The sequence below is a fragment of the Athalia rosae genome, chromosome 4 (genome assembly GCF_917208135.1).
Source record: "Athalia rosae chromosome 4, iyAthRosa1.1, whole genome shotgun sequence".
Lineage (NCBI taxonomy): Eukaryota > Metazoa > Arthropoda > Insecta > Hymenoptera > Athaliidae > Athalia > Athalia rosae.
Window position 1 is genome coordinate 14784298 of NC_064029.1, and position 22057 is coordinate 14806354.

Sequence of the window (22057 nt, forward strand, 5' to 3'; positions counted from 1 at the left end):
AAAATTTAAAAAAAAATTGCAGATAATCGTTTCGCAGTGATCGGTAGTAGTAGTTGGTATAGTTTCTTGAAATCTATATCTGTGCTGTCGGTGAAAGCCGACAAGTAGTGTCGACAATCCGTAGCACTATATAAGCCGTTCACCCTGACCGGTGATTACTATTTCAATTATTGCTAGATTTTTGCGAGTGGTCTTTTTTTTTTTTTCTTCTTATTATTCTATTTTATTTCTATTTCTATTTTTACGTTTTATTTTATTTTTTTTTTTCTATTTTTTTTTTTTATCTATCGCCAAAGGCCACCCCGAGGCAAATCTTGTCTTGTGAGTTGACGTGAGCAAAAAGCTGCCACCTCGTATACCTTCGGGTTACTACACGGCGCGTATTATAGCTTTACTTCTCGGTGCAGTATTTCTACTACCTTGTCGATTATTAACGAGCTGCCGCATTGTCGAAACGTTTCCCGTCTGATATTTTCATCGACATCGAGAATTACGCACACCTTCATTTATACTTTAATAACGTTAGCTACCACCTGTGGCCCGCGTATACTATTTTGGTAACCTCGTGTGTCCGCCAATTAATTCGATCACCCATGTACGCATAAATCGTTCAAATAAAAATAATAATTCATTTACAAATATCGCAGAGCACACGCTACGATACGCGATGGCAAAATTTATTCCAACGAGATACCGTATGGAAATATACGTGTAACAAATTACGAAACTCCTCTTTCGAACGAGAGACTATGCGATCAAATAACTTGAAGAAATTATATTAATCGTAATAATTTTCACTAATTAACTCGGGGTATTCCGGCCGAGTAAATAATTAATTGAAATTATTCAGACCGTCTGTAAATTGGCTGGTTAAAAAAGAATTAAAAGAAAGTTGGCCGCCGTACACACCTACACCGTTTTCCGGCATAAGAAATTTCACGTCACAGTACGAATTTTTGCTCGTATCACCGAATTAATTTTTTTTCGCAAAAGGACAGAATGAAAAATTTATGAAAAAAAGAGCATGAGCAGTGCAAACTTGTAGAATATTGCACAAATTCGCGTAGGCAATAGGAATCCGTGGATGGTTGAACTGTTGTAAAATAATTTATCGTATCCGGTGTGCGTCCCTGATCTGAATATCGTTGCTAAGACTATTTTGTCGCACGCAACTGCCATATCAACTACCTTTTCGATTATAACGAGGCACGAAGGATCATAGTACATTTCAAGTAATGATAATCAGGTAGCGAAATTTCTCATGCCGAAGATGCGCGGCTTTTTGCACGCTCGTTCGCGAGTCGCGTGTTTGCATGCGAAGGTATATTATATCGCATGTCGGAGGAATTGGCGGAAACACAGCGAATTAATTTAGATGCTAATTGGCGATAGTAGAAATGACCGTAAATTCTTTGGCTACTGCGGTGTGTACAAAAGTATGCGGGACCCGAAGATAGTTCAATTCAGTATTCAATACTTGTCTCGACAACTTCGTGAAACTTTGTTCCGCAGCTATATTTGTTCATTCTTATATTTTATTTTGTTCCGCAGATTTTTTGTTTTTTTTTTTCCACCGTAGAAAACGTAGATGGAAAACCTGGTTTCTTACGTTGTCTTACCTTCTGTGTAACTCTTGTCCATATCGGGTGGGTAGATTCTAAGGTAGAGCTGTAACACAGAAAACTTACGTCTGTTTGAACTGGCGGTATAAATTTGATGACGATAATTTGGTAAATTGCCGAGTAAACGCGTTGTTATGCGTTACATACGTCTTCATATAAAACGAACGTAGCAAATCTGTTCGAAATGCGTTTTTAACTGCAGAATGTAGAACAGATGATAAAATAATCGTAACTTGCATACATGCGAATGGATTGATATACATATAGATATATATATATATATATCTGGCTATTATATCGGCGTTTGTAAAGTTGCGAGTTTTTTTTTTCTTCTCAACGTAAAATGTTACCTTCTGCGATTAGAAGTATAGCTAGCTATTACTGTAGAATAGAAATTTTGCCCGGGGTCACACATAAATAGAAATTCTTCTTTTCATCATTTCAAATATCATCCCACACAGGTCCTCTGTTTCTGACCCATACCATCTCTCACAACGCTCCAAGCCTCGCAGCTAGTATGGATAAATTAATATTGATTATTGGCAATTAATAAGAGATACGTCATGAAATTATTAGTCATGTGAAAAAAGGCGTGCCCACGCGTTCGTCATACTTCCCCATAAATTGTTATTTGTCGAAGTTCCATCGTCTTCAGATATATCACACATTAATTGGAATCCGAGGGATTAATTGCATAGATTTAATCGACATCGATGTATGATTATAAACGCCGTTTATGCGATTTCTGGGGCAAGAAATTGAATATTCTTCAATTTCGTTGCAAAGATTTTTCGTCATTCCCATTTCATCTCGCATCAATGCCTATAATCATCGAAAATTTCAACCACCCTTATGGTTTATCCGGGCAAATTGCCTACCATAAGGCGCACCGGTCCTCCGCAACCCCCTCAGTCCACCAAAAATCCGCGGGGGGCGCCAGCTCCCGGGACCCTTAGATTTATTCTTACTTGATCAGATTTTTTCCGATGTTGCGAAAGATCGGCGTTAAACCGATCAATTTTATGAATTTAATTTAGCTCACACATTTGGATTCTTGAGATCAAAATACATAGTATCAGAATATCATAAAAATCTTTAGAAAAAATCCTAATTTTTAATACAAATTTTGAGAAATATCTCAACTTTTCGGCTTGGCATTTTTTGGGTGAAAAGTGAAGTTAAATAATTTTAAGACACTTTTTTAAATCCAATTAGGTATAAATCCCCTCGAGATGTTCTCGATTTTTCTTTTTTTGTTCAATAAATTGGGTATAACTCAATAAATTGTATAGATAGATCAGTTCGGCTTCTAGATTTGAATTTCTGAGCTCTAACTTCGTAAGGATGTCCCATAAAACCCAATTAAAAGAATGAATCATTTTTAAAATCGAATACAGGACACTTTTCTAATGTATTTTAACCCCAGGGACACGAATCCGATGAGTAATTGAGCTACGAATCTTTTCCATCGAGATATCCTTGATTTTCAACGTTTTGGAGCCATAAATTAGCGATAACTCGATCATTTTGATAGATAGATCAATTGAACGTGCGGATTCGGATTCTCGAGTTCAAAGGACGTCATGTTACGTGAAAAAAATTGCAATATTTCACCCCAAAAATTCTACAGGCATCATTGAAGACACTGCATTTCTGATTCATTTGAAAGAATCTGATTATTAAATTAAATTCGTAGTTTTCTATGAGCTGGCGCCACCCCTCGGAATTTCCATAAACTCGGAGGGTTGCAGAAAAGTTGTCCCTTTAAATTTTCACAACTCGTAGTACTACGCGTAGTGGAAGGGGTATTCGTAGTAAACGCTGATTGGCTACTGCTGTTCATTCATAAATTCATTCACAAGGGTTCGTCGTTTGGTTGCCCGTGATACTCCTGCGCGAGAATGGACAATTTTCAAACGTTCATAACTTTTCGAAAAATGCACTTAGACCATTGAATCTTGAACTCAATTAAAGCGTGAACTCTATGCTTTCAGATACGTCTTAATGAAACATTTTCTCTTATTTTTTCCCTGCAGTGCAACGCCCGAAAGCGAACGTTGCATAAAGTTTAGGCATACAAACCTTTATATTTGTTATCATTTTTATTTTTTTGTTAATTATTATTTTACTTTTTTTCATCAATCTTCAGGGCTACTCTTGCGTCGATCTATCGAACGCTGGGATGCGGGAAAGCGGGGTCTACTACCTTCAAATTCGTGGCACTACTTACTGGTTCTTGAAGGTCTACTGCGAACAGGAAATCGCCGATGGAGGCTGGACCGTATGTACCAAATTTTTTACGATCACTTAACTCGTAATTCGATTAACACGATACCCTTATATTACACTTTTGAGCACGTTTTTTTTATTTTCCATTTACCGAGGAACATATTTGTTGTATAATAGTTAATTATCTAGGGAATTAAGGATGTCACGATTGCGTCGAACTCTGTTTAATAATTACATAGGTATATATACGTTCGTACGACAATATAATCTGCTAATTATGAGACATCTGCGATATTAAACTTTCCGAATATAATTGATTCCGTAAATGCTCATAGAGTTTTGTGGTTTTGGCTTTTCAAGCGTTTACGCACAAAGTAATGGGCAAGGCGATATAATAGTTGTGACTAGCTACAGATAGCTGTGAACTGAAAAAAAAAAATTAAAAAAAAATCATTGTGGTCTGGCTCGTGTACGTTTCTCCATTCTATAAGGCTCTCTTTAATACGTCGATTCCTTACTTCTGGTATTGAGAAACACGACCGAAACTAAACGGTCATGAGGTTAAGGTATTGCACCCTTTCTAATGCCTCATTAAACCTATCTCCACGATATTATCCTATACCTACACGTAAAAAAATTACAGTGCGGTAGTGTCTTACGTAAGAACGATTTTTTTTTTAACCTCATCGTGTTAAAATTCAGTTTTATCGAAAGAATCCGAACGCAGCTAAAGCTCTGACGAGAGAGAGAGATTGCGAATTTTATTCTCGATTATATAAATACATCGATCTATCTTGTAGTCCGACATTAGAACATGCAAAATTTTCTATTTGTTCGTTTGCCAGGCTCGAATTATTTCATTCACGATCGAATTCCTCATTCTCCTTTGTACGCGATGCCAATAATTATACATAAAATTAACGCCAATATGTATGTCCATTTTTATTCTTTTTTTTTTTTCGAAAGAGTTGCCAAAAAATTTCACCTGCGTGCATCCACGATGATTTCCTATAGGTTTATACACCGGAACGTTACACTTGTATACCGTGTAACGTACTACAGTATAGATGATATGATAATATGATGTGTGAACATCATGCACTGATTGCGAAATTTTATTCATTACGTAAAATTCCCAGGATATTTACAGTCTAATCTTTATAAGTCGGATACATATACGTAGGGCCCTGAGAAATTTACAACGCCGTAATATAATCGTATAATCATTTTGATGCATGCATCTATTCTGAATGAGGTATTACGGTATTCTCATATGTGTTTTAACCGGAGAGCCGTGGAGTTTATACGAAGGTAACTCCGGGTTACGAAACTTACGTGCATTTTCCTTCGTCCAAATACTTACCTCACGTGTCTATATGCATCGAACGAACAATAAATTACGTGATTGTGGTTCTTATTTTCTTTTTATATTTCACCGGAAATACAGCCCTTTGTCAGATCTGCGATTTTGCAATATTTATGTTATACCATATAATGCATTTTATTTCATGCTCACGGTTCACTGATTCGGACTTGTGATTCAATTTTTATTATATGGACGAACAAACACGAACTTTTTTTTTTTTTCTTCAATTATCTTACACTTTTTTTTCTTCGCATTGTTCTCCCGACAACTTTCCTCGCGGTGTACGATACTTTTATTTCTTCATATTTTTCTTCTCGTTACTTTACTTTTACTTTATTTATTTATTGTTTATTTTATCTTTTATTTTACACATATATAATTGCCCAACTGTACAACTTGTTCGAATATCACGTCATGTCAGAACAGTTATTTCGCGTGCAGCGTTCTTAACCATATAGCCGATATATTTGCAACAAGGACAACGTGGCGTGAATAACCGGCGTAATGTAACCTTACATAATGGGGAGGTAGGGGTCCCGATTATTTCAAAGAGATCAAAAATTATCATTCATCAACTGCAACAATTAGGTTGAGTCCAAAAGTGAGACCTTGGCCTCCGGCTAAATATAAGGAATATAACACGTCTATAGATATATCAGAGGATTTTTATACTACATTAACACATGTCTCTACAACAGTTTATTATATCTACGCGTTCACCATTATTATAGTATTCGGGTAACGAAAATTTTTATTCTTTCGCCCATCGATTTTCAAATGACAAAAGAAGAAAAAGTCGCCCATCGAACACTAGTCAATCGATATTCGTGGTGGGGAAATTTCAACTAATTATGAAAATCGTAATCTCGATTCGTTCAGTTTTTTTTCATTTCAATTCGTACACATCGTTGATAATTGTCGTTGACATACCTACAGAGCGACGACCGAAGTTTTTTTTTTTCTGAACCGTGCGATTTTATATAAAATAATGAAAAGCGACGATTTTATACGAGTTATCCAATCCTCGCGCAAGGGAGCATGTAATTAAATTTTAGTTTTTGTTACAACAACCGCAGTAATATTTAGCACCTCAGTTTTTGCAAAAGAAATACGGGTACAAGCGAAAGTCATATGATTTCAAATAATTATCGATCAGTTTATAAGGCGACAGGTGAAACAGGTGCAATTATCAGAGATATAAAAATAAACGATGTCTGATTCATTTTGTACTTAACTTTACAATATAATCCGAAATAGACGATCTACTTTTTGACGTATACAATTTTGGATTATTATTTTTTATTTTTTTTGTTGTTGCTTCAAAGTCGACACATCTCTAACAACTAATTGAAATAATTATTATTCTATGAAATTCATCATCATCTGGTTCACTTTCACCGTCGCCTTTAGCACAATTTTCAAACAGTTAATACTATCTAATACAAATTTGTTAAAACTACGAGTCGATTTTTTTTTTTTTTTTCACTTTCATACCTCGTGCGCAAGAAAGATAATTTATTTTACCACATTATTATATTACAATTGTTTATTGTACCGGGGCAAGAAGATGAAGAAGAAAAGAAATTCAACGCTTTCCTTCCTAATGCACCGGTATTTCAGCCCTGCGAATTAGCCATCCGTAGAATTCCGTCACGTTTGATATGCATTAGCTGTAAAATAAATAAATTCAAATGAAATCGATCGGAACTGATCGTGATGTGATAGTTCACATTAATCAAATTCAAACGTAATTTGTTCCTTTTTGCGTTTGCTAATATTTTTCCCGATAACTTGTTTTACGGATCGATAGCAATTCTATTGAAAAATCTTAATCCCCCTCGGATTATGCATGCTTTAGTATGTCCCGCATTTGAATAACAATTGTACCTTTTATACATTCAATATTTTACTTCACTTACAATTATACTTTCACTATGCACATTCGTAATGAGTTCTAACTAATACCATTGATAATTTGCGGTAACGAAGCGCAATTTATACAGCCTTGAGAAAAGCAATGAGCTTATAAATTTTATTTTCTGTTCATGGCCAATACGGGCAATCGGATCAGTCGATACAATTTTCAGTCAAATTTCGACCTCCTCCCTTTGCGAATTTTAACGGTCGATTGATTTTTTTCTTTCGGTATTCAATGTGATTTCCTGCTGAAAAAATTTAGCACGAAGGTTTAACATACATCCGCCTTTCGTACAGCGAAAAATAACGTGTATATGACAGGTGTTTAAGGAACATTGGATCATGACGAGGCATGATCTATTACGATCGAAATGATCGTTCGGAAAGTTCAAAACCGCCGTTGAATTGTTGCGGTTACGAAACGTGGGGTATAACATGCAATTACGACAAAATCGAACCGCCATTAGAGAACTGCTCTACATAATATCTACAACTGCAGAGTGTGATGAAGAAAAATTAGAAAAGTATTATATTAAACCCACGTATGATCTGGGCTACAAAATTATATACCATTTTGTTCATTTCGTAGAATTGCACGTGGTGAAAATTTGATTGAATTATACTATCGCGAGTATTTCACATATTGCGATTTTAAATGACAAGTGCACATTTCCCTCGCTGTGAATAATACTCCGTCCTCTTTCCGAACGCACCTGGGGCTATTTGGTAGATTGAAGTCAGTTGCAATATGGTGTGAAACCAGCTTAATATATTGATGGTAATTAGTTTTGATCGGATGACATAAAGGAGGCGATTTAATCGATTAACCTGTAGTAAATAACTTAAACTTCTGACACAATGGCAATTATTTAATTATCGACCGCGAGGGCGTACGTAAATCTTCAAGGCGTTCTTACTTAACGTAACGCCTTTATTTTATACATGCGGAATAGTTGAAACGATTGAATATTGAACTTTGACGAATCAATATCAATTTGATGGAAATTTTTCTATTCATATTTTCGACAATTTCAAACGAAGAATCACACATCACATTTGTTACAGCGCATAGCTTTCTTCTCCTCACCCCCCTAAAATCTATAACTGTTAAATATTGATAAATTGGAAGCTACCTTTAAATCGATGGCAACGTATCGCGATCATGAGTAGTTGTACAGCTTACACTATACGATTTGTACTACTATTATCCAATTATATGATACATTTTGTAATAACAAGCGCGGGTTCATGGTCAAATATATGCGGATAGTGAAAGGTTCTGCATTTTATATAGCACGTAATGATACCAATCATATCCGTGATCATGATCGATGTATATGATCTATATATATTTATGGGGAGTTAATACCGTTGACGGATTTTTCGAGAAAATAATTAAAGCTTATAAAATTGTTTCAAAATTAACGATTTCAGGTTATTCAAAGGAGGGACGACTTTGGTGATTCGAGGGAAAATTTCAACCGTGATTGGGCCGATTATAAAAATGGTTTCGGTGATCCTGCCAGAGAATTTTGGCTGGGTAATGAAAACATTTACATGCTCACGAACAACGAGGATTACATGCTCAGAGTTGAACTCGAGGACTTCGAAGGAAACAAGAGGTATTATTTTCAATCCACAATTACTGGAATGTAAAGATTTTTTTCTTTCATGCCCAAATATCGAAAATTCGATCACCGAATTACGCCTACACGCTGCACGCGGTAATGACTTTTAGCCTCAAGCGATACGCTATCTCGTAGGTGAGCACGTATATCCTTATGCCCCTGTAAAATTAAAGAGGAGGACAGGTAATGGCGTTTCATCACCTAGTTGCAGTGATTTTTTTTTTTTTTTTTTTTTCTACAAGTGTGTAAATTATTTCTCACTCGCCTACACGCGCTGGATCTTCTGGATCTTCGCTTTATTATTGATCGACATTTCACTGGTGTAAACTTGTATGAAACTTATACATATATGTATACAACAGTCTGCTGTGTGAATTCTGCAGTGGAGCATCTTCCTTTCTAGATTAAAATAAATCCAACAAATTACGAAACGTCGTATACGGTAAGATGCAATTCTCGAATAGACTACACATGCACGTCACGTATGTGCAGAGTGTACGGGTTTAATGGTAACAGTATCAGATGAGATATTATGAAACTAGATTTACCAACGATAGAATGAATATTTTACATCGGTGGCAAAAGGTCGATGAAATTAACAACGATTCAATCAGCAACTACCTATATTTATATATATATATACTCGCAAATCGATTTGACAATACACAAACATACTTGTTTACACAATGCTAATAATTGCTGATCGTTTTCCGTTGTATTCCCGATATTGGCAACACGAATTGAATCGACGATTTGACGGTCATTTCACCGATCATATATAATTTCGATTTATTTTTCTGACCATCTGACCCGTCAGTCCCAATATTATAGTTATCCAATACGACGGGCCGAAATAATATATCACAATATCCGTTTCGTGTAGTCGTAAATCAGTTGCGGTGAGTCAGCGTCATATTTTATTCGTTTTTCTTTTCGTTTTTAACTTTTTCTTTTTCAATACCCGCAGAATCTGTAATACATCGAGTGAACCGATCTCGAGCAAACTACTGTGCTTATACGCAACGATTACGTCTGCACGGTTACAGTTTATTGTAAAAAAAAAAAAAAAAAAACGTTCTCATGTAGTTGTTAACGTTTATTATTCGCTAGCCTGATTATTCTTAATTTCGTGAAGTTATGCCAGAAATTATAAGTTCATTGCGATCTACTATACGACAGAGCTTGCGGTGAATTAGTAATAACTCGTTGAGGTGCGTGAGCTGAATTTCCAATCGATTATCAGATCAGTTCGTAATTCAACTCATATAGACGAAGATAATTCAATATAATCGCGATACGATTTCTCTTCGCTTGTGTTTCAGCTGTTACATCATTTTCATACCCGTCTTCGCGCCGAATAATCAAAAAAAATCCGTTAACTACCCCATTCGGGATTCCGAAATATGTCGAGATTATCAATAATTTACACGTAGGTATATAAAGTGGTCGGTTGTATCTATTTGATTTTCGCACCAGAAACCTTTAGCCTTTCGGAGCTTATACTTTCATATGTTATGTAAGCGTTTCCGAGTGCATCGGACATGTACACATAATATGGATGTATAGAATCGAACCGCGCAATCTTACGGAGTCGCGAACACTCGTATCTCGTTTGAATGGCGGCTGAGGTGTAATACTTATAAATTGGATTAAATTATCGATGAAAATTTTTCATATTTCAGATACGCTCAATATTCTCACTTCAAGATATACTCCGAAGGAGAATATTACAAGTTGGAAATCGACGGGTACGAAGGGAACGCAGGGGATTCCTTGAACGACCCTTGGTACGGGTCTAACAACAGCCCCTTCTCTACCTATAACAGGTACGATTCTTTTTTCTCCGCCCATTTTTCGCCCTCAAAACAGGTTCCGGAATAGCCCTACCTGCAGGTGCAATACGAGGCTGTTACACGTTGTCGAAGTTTCAACGAAATTCTTTAGGAAGACTCGAATTTTATTTCACAGGGACAACGACCGATCGTCTCTCAACTGTGCTTCGATGCTCAAGGGAGGATGGTGGTGGAAATCTTGCGGTCGTGGATTGAACGGATTGTATCTGAACGATCCCCAAGATCTAACAGCTCGTCAGGGTGAGAGAATTCGATAATGCAATATCGTTGAAAAATTCTTGCAATTTTTAAATAATCACGAACAATCTTCACCACCCATTTGATATAAATTTTTCACCAGGAATCGTTTGGTTCCGTTGGAGAGGTTGGGACTACACACTCAAGAAGGCCCAGATGATGATCAAACCGAAGGGCCCGGTACCCATTATATAAACGGATGTCATCGAACCGGACAACCTCATGACCCCATACCTAGACTCCTAGACCTGAACTCTCGCACCGTCGTGAGACAATTTTCGGTAACTACTCGCCTAACCGTTTTTCTTATTGTTTTTCGTCGTATAAAACAGTAACGGGGCGATGATTTTTTTTTTTTTTATTTCAATTACATCCATCGATATTGTTGAAGGAGTTTAAAGTCAACAAGATTTGTCAGAAACGATGAAACACGTGTTACCCTCTGGCACTTTGGCATAACAAATGAGCCGGTGATTACTTTTATATTTACCTAGTTTCGATCTTGTCAATTAATTTCGGAGCTTGGTATATGAGAGCATTAATCAACTGGTTTGAAAAATTGATCATTACTCTCGTACGAGATGTCCGAGAATCATTGCAAGTTTTTTTTTTTTTTTTTTTTTTTCTTCTGGGAAGGGAGAGGGAAGGGAGGGCTTGTTTCATACACTTTTGCAGGTACCAGAGTTAACCAGTACGGAGTAAGTATGTGAATTTCATATAAAATAGCAAAAAACTACTGCAAATATCATTTTCCCCGTAAAAATCGTCGACTATTTATTAACGTTTATATGAATATATACGTGATCTGAATTTAAATCTACATGTTATATTTCAGTACGTAGTGTTTGATTAGGATTAGCTATAAGTATATTTGATAAACCACAGAAAATTTTTATTTTAGCGTTAATACCAATGTAGATTTAGAAAATGGGTGATTTTTATCGCGAATGCACTAACAGAAGCTGACGTCGGTTGATTAGTATTTATCGCTAATAAATCATAATCGAAATTAGTTTTCTCCGTGTATGATAGATCGTGTATCAAATTAGCTTTTCAATATGATCAACAGATATGATTATTGAATCGTAATTACTTTCTGAGTTTATTCCAAAAATGCAGGCTTCTGAGTGCGCAACACCCTCTGTATGTTATAATTATATTAGAGAAAAATATTTAACGTATGGCGTATTAATATTCGACCGAAAAATATTTTCATTCGCAACGATGAAGCGTTTAGTATGTATGCTTAGGATTGGATTGGCTGTATTTTATCCACAATATTATGCGATTTTAATACGGCATTACTTTCGAGAGTGAAGAGTGCATCCATAATTTGTCTGAAATAATATTGCGTCCGCATTCCCGTCAATCTACCAATCGCAAATAAAATCATACGTAATTGAAAAAATTAAAAAAAAAATAAAATAAAATAATCTAAATCAAATTACGTAATCGAAGCTACATGGGGAAATACGAAATTAAACTTTCCATACCGATGATTTCAATGCGTGATTTAATTGATTATAAATTTTCAATATAATTCGTTCAATTGAAAACTGCTATAGACACGGGACTATAATAAAAAAGTACTCTGCTCTCTTTCTGGATTTTCAAAGATTTCTTATTAATTTTTTTAATCCGAATTTTTTTCTCTCTCGTTAACGCTGATTATAAGAATCAGTTGAGCTAACAATCACTTCGCTATAAGATTAGAAAGATCTTATTTGTTATATAAATTGGCGAATCCAGGTAAGATACCTCTCATATATTTTCTCTGTTTGCAATGCCGGAATCGTAATACTACAGCCAGTTTACACCGCATCGTGCGAATGTGGGTGGAATATATTAACGTATAGTTTATTACTTTTATGTACACTCTATGCCCTCCAACCTTTTAAATTATTAATGTCCGGTAAAAAATACGCGAAAGTTAGGCCGTTAAGTCAACTAGTATGAATATATGTTTAATCATTATGCCTTCCATAGGTTTGATCGTATTTTTCAGTTCTCTCGTAATTTGAGATACACGGCTCGCTGCAGAACTTGCCAATTTTTTTTACTTTTTCTTCGAGTTGTGAGAAAAATATTACCAGTGAAAACTGAATCGAAGGCTATCGGGACATCACTGCAATGTAGACCTAATTTTTTATTCGAACTCGGGATATGTTTGTACGCGTCGTGCATAGCATAGAATTGCAAAGAAATCATACGAACGTCCCTTACAATGAGATAATTGCATTGTCCTCAATATGGTATATAATGTGGATATTCGATTCTTGACAAAAAAAAAAAATAGCTTGTACAAAGGTTTTTTAATTTTCTTTTTTTATTTATGCAAATTGAATATATACTTGGTGCATTTTAATTAATCGTTTTCCGTCTCGTGAGGATCACGACAAAATTGGCAACAATAATATATATGAATACGTCTAGAAATTATATATGGATGATACCACTATACATTAGTTAAAACCATATTATCAATTAAGTGACTAATTGTAAATAAAGCGAGCTCCAATATTATAATATGAAATGCAATATATGTACAATGTTATTGATTGCAAAATGATGTGAAATATAAGTTGTAAAAAGACCTCAAATAAATATATGTTTTGTAATATATCAAATATGTCCCCAAGGTTCCAAGACTAATGAAATTTTATTTCTTTACAAAATCTCTTGCGGTTTTGGTGCATTGATACACCGTGACGGAACAACGGGTCTTCCTCAAATACCTGTGGTCAGGTGAGTTTCGTCGCTGGAGGCTATAGTAAGGTGAACAAGGGGTGAGAATTTAATGAAAAATCGCTCATTGAGGCGTATATACAGAATATTTTACTTCGTACATCAACTATTGGTATGTATAAATCATGTGCTGGTGGCTTTTTTAATTTAGTTTTTAGGTGCACGTGTCCCGTAGACCGTACGATAAAGGCTACAACCGTAGCGTATGGTCAAGCTCAAGTGGGAGCTGCACAAATACCTACACACAACAAATTCATCCTTGCTGCAGTAAGTCGCCTTGTAGGCGTGGGGGAGACCCCCATACTATGGTCAGCAGAGATCCTCAACCGGATTCTTAAATTTCAGATTTCTTTAGGCCGAATACCGATAGATCATGTAGAATCTTAACAGGTATCTATGGTGAGGATTTCTGGGCCTAAAAATTTCGAAACATGAATCTGGAGAGCTGAAAATATTCAAAAACATCTAAACTCGTCGCCAAGCCTTTTTACTACAAGCGCATCATCTACAGCAAGGGATTGTTATCTATTTTTATTAAAGTGTTTTATTATAAGTATTTTATCGCGCCGGAAATGCGCTCATGCCAGCCAGTAGCTTTAACTGACTGCATTGTAAACGAGGAGCTCATAATTGTAGCAATAAAGCTTTCAGACTGCGAAAAAAATTCAAAATTCCAATAAGGGTTCAACGAAGTTAGTTATAATTGAATTTCAAAATTAAACGGTCTCTTAGTTGGATTTTAATAGACTTTTAAACTATCGTTGCGCCCCCTTCTCTACACGCCATTGAACCACGAGACCGACGTGTCGTCGTGGGGACGAACCCATGAACCAGTTGCATAGGACGCCCGGAGCGAGAATAGTAATCGTGTGTGGTTGCCTGCGAAGATTTTATGTTTTAAATAACCCGTGTAATAAGTGTTAAAGACGAAGTTTATTACACATTATATATCGCTGTGCTAAGCCGCTTCGAAAGGTGTTGACCAGTTGGACTGTAGAGGTAAAAAATATTCGGCAATGAGCATCTATTTTCATCAGATTTCTCGCCCTTCTTTCTAACAGCGTAAATACAACTTGTTCCTTCCCCACGACTCCACTCGACGCAACAGCCTGTTGCGCTGTATTGAATTTACTCTGATCATTTGACATACGCAAAGTTACTTTTAACACTTTAACTCGAATATCTGCGTTCCTAACCATGATTCGCATGATTTTTATTTTGCTATGTACCCTGAAGTTCCACCGATTACATTAAGTGATAGTTTTTATTATAAACGGTGCTTTCTAGTTTCGAGATGCTACACCCAGTCTCATCCACTTGGGTCTTTGAGTTCAAGTCTCTCCTTTAGTTCAGACCTTTGTTCATCTTGTATTCAATAACAGGGCAACAGATACCAATGTAAAGATTTAATTTTCCTTGAAGAAATTTTACTGATTTTGTTTACAAGCGACTACTATTCTTGCTTTCCTGTAATTTCTGATGATAGAATATGACAGTTTGTAATGATAAATCACAGCAGCTGGAATTTAATTGGGGTGGTAGTATCAACGACCTACAGGTCATTGCCTGCAACCTATTGCACTTGGAAATATTTTATTAGTTCACTAAATCCTGACGATATTGACACATGATTATGTTGCTTATATTGATGTGCGTCTGATACTTTTATTACAAGTAATATTGACGTCCCATTTATTTTTATTTTCAGGTAATTGGCTCTCATGTTCAAATGAAGTCATAATCAAATTAAAACACTTCATTGTTATTTTCGAACCAGAAACAAGGTTTAAAAGCCTACAGTAGTTGTATTTTCATAATGTATGAAAAACAGAACTTGGAAGAATCATTTGAAGAAACAAACTCTGATGATGATTTTGCATTTTGTAACATAGAAACGGGCCAGAAATTTGATATAAAATGTAGTCCGCCCGAAGACGTGAAACTCGTTGCTAAAAATCGTTTCACTGGCACAAGGCCACTCAGCAGATCCTTGCCAAGAAAAAAACGAAGCTTGTATCAATACAGAATAAACAGATCTTTGAACTTTGAAATTGGTTCATCCAGACATGACAACGTTTTCAAATCACCTAATTGTGATTCTGAAGAGAGTCCACTTTGCAATGAAAAATATTTAACAAGGTCGGCTAAAATATTGAGATCTTTGAATATCAACTTCAGTCCTTCAAATATAAGAGCTAAGAGAATAAATAAAACGTTAAACTTTGACTCAAGTCCAAGCCCCAAGAAAATGTTCAGCTCATCAGAGAGTCTTTGCGATAAAAGATCGCCAAAGTTTGAGTCTAACATAAACAGAATAGTGAAGATAAATAAAACGCTGAATTTTAGCTCCAGTTCCAATGGTTCTCACTCAAGTAGTTGTTTAGGTTCATCCATCAACTCGATTGATGAAAATCAAAATCAAACTCCATCTCATAAGAACCGGAATGTTAAAAAATCATTGAACTATCTCACCCCGAGCCCGACTTTGAATACAAACACCTCTCGTTCGATGAATAGAACCCCAATGTCAAGGGAGAAATTCATTAATGATCTGAAAGCTCACGCCGAAACTGCTGACCTGCAAAGCAATAAACAAAGCGGAAGAAAATCAAAAAATATTGATGCAGTCAGCACTCCCAGGAATTTGCTACAAGATTTTGTAAATGATGAGAAGAATGAGAGGCCCTTTACCCCAGAAAATATGTTCCAATTTGTACCAGAAAGTATGAGCGCCATCAAAAAGAGTCATAAAAAGGTGTGTTGAATGGTTTAGTTGATTTTTAACAATGCTCACTTTGATCTTCATCCTGACTGCTTGATTTGGATATCTAACATATCTGTTTGATTTAATTTATTTACAGGAGCGGCAAAGTCATCGATCGCAAAAATCACATATCATTGAATCAAGAGAACATTATCATCAGACAGATGATTTAACACAAGATCCCATCATTTTATCTCATTCTGAAGAGAGGCCTGTGACACCAATTACCAATGATACTTATCCAAGTCCAACTTACAGTCTAGGGTCTATCAAACAATCTCATAAAAAAGATAAAAGTAAAAAACGAGCAATTCTCAATAATTCCGAGGATGAAATCTCAGACTCAGGATCAATCTTTGATTACACAGAGTTGAAAGAACGGGAACAAGTTTGTGAGACTGATATTTCACACAATTCACAGCTTGATTCAAGTGTTCACAGCAATGATAGTTCAGGATTTGGTATAATTTCTTTTAAACAAGAGGACAAGGGTAGTAAAACAAATTTATTCAACAACTCTATAGAAGAGCTCACTAGTTGTGGAACAAATCTCGATTACTCCCATGAACTTAAATTTGAGCGTGATACAAATTCCGAGCATTCGATATCTATCATGAGTTGTAATGATGATCACTCCAAGTCCGATGACTTGGATGATTCTAAAGAACGGCTTAAATTATCACCCAATCAACTAGAGCTAATTTCACCGAAAAAATACGAAACTTCGCACAGTTGTAGTAACCGTGAGTTAGACGGAAATCAGAATAGACCAGTTACACCAGAGAATGTAATAAATGTTCTGGACCAAATAATGACCGATTCCATAAAAAAATCTCATAAGAAGAACAAAGACATGAACAAAAAGATTTTCATTAAGCCGCTAATAATTTTGGAAAAAGCTCCGAGCGTATCTCCTCTATCATCAAGCGGAAGTTACGAAGAAAATCAAGACTCGAGTCGCCCAAGTGATCATTATAACCCTGAACATGTTTCCCGAGCTGGTACACCAGAGAACGTAAATTCCAGCAGATTGTTATTGGGACAATTTAGTTCTGTTAAGAAATCCCACAAAAAAAATAAACACCAGAAAATTGTTACGGAATTTGAGAAACGCCAAAAATATTTCAACAGGGAGGATCAAGAAGGATCGACCGACAACTTATCGACGCCTAACAACGGATTCGCATCGAAAAGACGCAAATCTTCTACCATTCCGGTTGTATCTGATACAGAATTAATTTCAGCTACACCCGATAAATTGATCCCTTGTGATCGTTCTACAGAGTCTTCAGCGAGTGATGCATCACCATTGGAAAAATCCACCCCAAATAAAAGAAAAAAATCATTTTCTATGAATGAAACTGGAACGAGTGCTTCTTCAGTTGATTTATCTCCTATGGAGTCCTCTTCAATGGAATACGAGAGCGCTGAAGAAGAATTTAAGATTTTCACGCCAATCAAGAAGCGGAGATCCTTGCATACAGTAACCGATATTAAAAGAATCTCGCCTCTGAAATGTGAATCAGAAGACCCTCAGCCACCACTTAGTGAGTCCCTGGCGTGTACTCCTATATTGCCGGAAAACTTTTTCACTACACCCCCTTCTACAAGCAGAGAAAACATGTCCGAAAAAAAAAATGATTCCGATTCAATCGTTTGCGAAGAATATGCCGTTGCTGAAAGTGCCAACGGACGGTCAACCCCTCAGAATCGATCGACTGCAGAACTGATTTTTAACATCAACTCCATTAAAAAGTCCCACAAGAAAGATAAGAAAAATAGCAGATTACGAAGAAGTTTGAATGTCGCCGATGAAAATAGTGATTTATGCAACGATACAAATACAGATTTAACTACAGAGAACTATGATCACGATCCTGAACCATCGACTAGCGGCGAGAATTTGTCTACCGAAAAGGAAACAAATTATTCCCCAATTCGGATAAACAAAACTCCCCCGAATTGTCCGAAGGTGATAAGTTACTTGAAACTGAGGCAGGCTGATTCAATAAAACGTTCGCACAAGAAAGTTCGTGAGCAAAAAAGACGGAACTCAACTCGCAATGACCCGGAATTGTCGGACGATGGGTCAATATTCGACACCACTGACAAAATCAGCCTCAATAATTTTAACGAATCTATTAGTAATTCGGACGTTGAAAATGTCGTGAGTTCAAGCAGCGGAATTGCATCTCCGAGGACGGACGGCAACAATGCGGCTTCTCAATCATTAGTTCAAACTCCACCAAACCGATCAAAACCGCCGATGCAAATAGAGTCGATAAAGAAATCGCACAAAAAGGTAATGCTGCAGATTTTTTATTTTTGAAAATTACTTTGATCAATTATACCGGATGACTGTCCAGCACATAACGGCGCTATTAGCGTATTCGCCGGTCCGTTAAACAACCAAGAATTCATTTGATTTCAGGTCCGTGAATTTAAACGTGTAGATGCCCGTGATCTGCGCTTGGGTGCAGAATTTTCGGACGACGGATCGATCTTTGATCCCCATAAAAGCTCCGACGAATCAATGAAAGATCCAGCAGAATTACGAGATACGAAAGCTATATCGCAATGTAATTGAGGGGACGTACCCCGGTCATGATCAGGATCCCGTATCGAATGCATCTGACAAAAATATGATTTTTTTCTCTTCTCTTTGTTGTCGCTGCGAGGGTAGTTTCCATAAAAAGAGAATAGGTAACTACCCTATTCATGTATCCCTATTCGAAATCAGAATTTCGGCACAGCGATTCTATATCTACTCAAGGTTGGGTCTCGCAATAGAAGTAAGTCCTCATTGATACAGAAAATTCGTTACAAACGTATGAGCATATTGGGACAGTGTGATGAAATTTTTTTACTCTCATTAATTATGGTTATTCTTATGTTTATCCTTAAAATGTTGCAGAAATAGTATTCTGGATAATTTTTTGTCTTTTTTTGCTTCATCGAGTTCATCATCATTTCGATATTAGCACATAACTGTTTGCTTAAGTATTTGATTGACATTTTGGCATAGCCAATCATTACCACGCAACGGTTACTCATCTAATGAAATGCAAAAGTTTGGTCGGAATTGACAACTTGCAGATCATTGGGCCCATTCCTATACACCAAACTCTTTGCAAATACTTTTACCTTATTTCATTTTATCTCCTAAATTTAGATCGCAGTCATAGTTTTCACTGGAATAATTAAGAATTGGTTCAGTGAAAACTACGCGACTTTTACGTGCTAACATTCGTCAGTGAAAAAGCAGTTGCCTCTTTGTTTAACGCCTTCGAAACTCATAGATGAATTGATTGAAAACTTTCGTTTATTGATTCAGCAAAATCATCGATGAAAATTACTTTCCGGCCGATTCTCAGATCTGTAATTCAAAATATCCCACTGAACGGTTTTTTTAGGCATCATGCTATGTATAATATATATATATATATATATATATATTTTTTCACGAACTTTTTAAAAGATATCTATTAGTTTGAACAGATTCTATTTGGTGCCTTAGCATATATACGAAGTTAATTCTTCTGGTAAGATATTGTCTGCATTTATAAAAGATATATAAAAAACGTTGCTCATTTCATATACGATTTAGCCAATTGAATATAACGTTTATTAATCTTACTGTTAGTTACGTTATGAACGTGAAACTTTTCGTTATTTCAATATAAGATTTATTGCACTATTTAACTTAGGGTTCATTTTCTTTATGTTACGTTATTCATCACGTTCATTTTTTCAAGTCCTAGTATAATTGTGATATGTACATACATAGGTATTCTAAACGTATAAAACGAAAGGAATGTTATAATTCCGATAAGTCGCACCCTCGGGCAACTAATCAACAGGTAATACCCGGGTTTATCACGATTTCAGCGAAGTTAGAACACAGGGAAATGGCCGATCTTCACCTCGATTATTTTTAAGAACCATCCATCCATCTTGAGTCGTGATAATCCTGAGTCGACATAGCTCAGTGCTGAGATTAGTTGCCCAGGTTCCCAAAGTGGACAAAAAAACCTTTAAATATATCCCCTACCGTAAAGGGTGAGTTTATAATTATTGTTACGAAAGGGTCGAGGTAAAATTCTCTATAAAATTATTGTTGTTAATTATCCTAGCACCCCATGATTGAATTAATTTACATATTACTACGATAATTATAATGTACCCATATTTTAAAAATTAGGTGTCATTCGTAGTCGCAATAGTTGCCGATGACATGGTTTTTCTCACTTTTGCGGCGAATCGCTTTTATCCCAGAGCGTAATGCGGTAACCGAACAATATTATAACGTTTTATGTGTCATTTAAGTTTAGAAAAATTCACGAATCATCGTATTGATAAACCTTCCTGTTATTCCTAATTGCCAGGTGCTTGACCTCGTCAATGATATTCCGTAAAGTTTAATTTCCCAGTGGTTTCTTTCGTCCTATATCATTCACCCAGAGATAAGGAGCGCTATTGTCGTTATGTTATTTATGGAAATGCGCTTCGCAAAATATTGTAATCTGAATAATATTTTTTTAAAGGACTTCATTTATACGAATTGTTGAAATGTCCGTCAATTATTTCTAATCGGTATGTCACAATTTGGTTAATATTCTTTTAAAAATTGGAAAGATTGAACATAAAATACTTCGTTTTTATTTAGCGCCTGTAAGACCCAGCATAATCAAATTTACATGGTGGAATAATTTTTGAAAATCTGGTAGCGTTCAGGATCCATAATAAGTCCCATTCCCTATACATGCAGGGTAAAATTGGACAAATGTCTTCGGTATCTACCACTTACTATGGCTCTAGGAAATGACCGTGTAGCCATAACGTCGCGTCGCGCATTTTTAAACACAACTGTGGTTGAGAACCAGCATGGAACCAGCCCTGCGTTGAAAAATTATTCAACGCTCAAGTATTTTTGACCTAAAGGAAAGCTGTAACTTTGTATAGCAGGTGTATAAACTATGAATTTTGTGATATGCGTGTATACTGATATTTTTTTTCGTAAGACAAGCGTTGGATTAATTAATTATTATTTATTAAATAGTCGAGTATTAATGCTGACTTTGATAAATGTGAACAAAATTTAAGAGTAACGTAATAATCACAATTTCGGCTCAGAACTGATGTGGATGTAACATTATTTAAAAGTAGAAGCCAATAGTTTGGAGCGTATTTAAAATTATTTTTCATATTTATTTAAAGAAAGAAGAAAATAACATACATTATAGTTTGATAAATATTGTATTCAATTGTTAAAATACATAAAAGTAAGAGAAATCTTCCAGTGCTGTGTGGTGCTGTTGAGCTTCGTTAAAAATTGTATTTCAAACGCGAGAAAACCATTCCTTGATTATTGCAGAAGTTTAAAAAATTATGTTCGCTGATAAAACTCTGAAACAATTGCGAAGGAATTAATATGTAACGTTTCAATAAATATTTTGTCTACAATAATAAAGTAGCGTGACTTGTTGCATTCATTATAATTCTATAAAAATATACTAGTAATTTTAATAATAGATTTCGATTAAAAAGAAGAATAGAACACAAGCTTACATTTTCAAGATTTCATTTGCCGCGGTAGTAGAGATATTACCGTGAAAGTATCACCTACGGACATTTACGTCAAATCCTTCCTTTCCAGACACGGGTCAGTTTTGGATTGCCGGTAACATTCGGTATGG

At 35.8% G+C, this 22057-nt stretch overlaps 2 protein-coding genes and 1 long non-coding RNA gene across 6 annotated transcripts in view; 2 read left to right on the plus strand and 1 right to left on the minus strand.

The window, feature by feature from the left end:
• The window catches only part of LOC105687631 (angiopoietin-2), a 57536-nt gene extending 44046 nt beyond the window's left edge, over nt 1-13490 (plus strand). For all 4 annotated transcript variants that reach the window (XM_020853294.2, XM_048654337.1, XM_048654338.1 and 1 more), the window contains 5 exons: nt 3772-3903; nt 8569-8756; nt 10445-10588; nt 10731-10855; nt 10956-13490. In XM_020853294.2, the coding sequence (XP_020708953.2) occupies nt 3772-3903; nt 8569-8756; nt 10445-10588; nt 10731-10855; nt 10956-11047 (681 nt within the window). In that variant the 3' untranslated portion in view covers nt 11048-13490. The remainder of the gene's footprint in view (nt 1-3771; nt 3904-8568; nt 8757-10444; nt 10589-10730; nt 10856-10955) is intronic.
• On the minus strand, nt 6273-10773 carry LOC125500699. The gene is made up of 2 exons (XR_007278140.1): nt 10650-10773; nt 6273-6887 (listed from the first exon to the last, which is right to left on the minus strand). It is a non-coding gene; the product is annotated as an uncharacterized LOC125500699 (long non-coding RNA).
• A 921-nt stretch (nt 13491-14411) lies between the features above and the next one.
• Nucleotides 14412-21831, plus strand: LOC105687664. The gene is made up of 4 exons (XM_012403475.4): nt 14412-14596; nt 15306-16352; nt 16459-18663; nt 18793-21831. The coding sequence occupies exons 2-4, from the start codon at nt 15414-15416 to the stop codon at nt 18946-18948; spliced, it is 3300 nt and encodes a 1099-aa protein (XP_012258898.2). The 5' UTR covers nt 14412-14596; nt 15306-15413; the 3' UTR covers nt 18949-21831.
• The last annotated feature ends 226 nt before the right edge of the window (nt 21832-22057 follow it).

What these genes read in the sequence shown, in the direction of transcription:
- LOC105687664 (XM_012403475.4), top strand. Translation starts at nt 15,414, where the DNA reads ATGTATGAAAAACAGAACTTGGAAGAATCATTTGAAGAAACAAACTCT. An exon ending in TCAAAAAGAGTCATAAAAAG is followed by an intron (nt 16,353 to 16,458) that starts GTGTGTTGAATG and finishes ATTTATTTACAG; the next exon opens with GAGCGGCAAAGTCATCGATC. An exon ending in TAAAGAAATCGCACAAAAAG is followed by an intron (nt 18,664 to 18,792) that starts GTAATGCTGCAG and finishes ATTTGATTTCAG; the next exon opens with GTCCGTGAATTTAAACGTGT.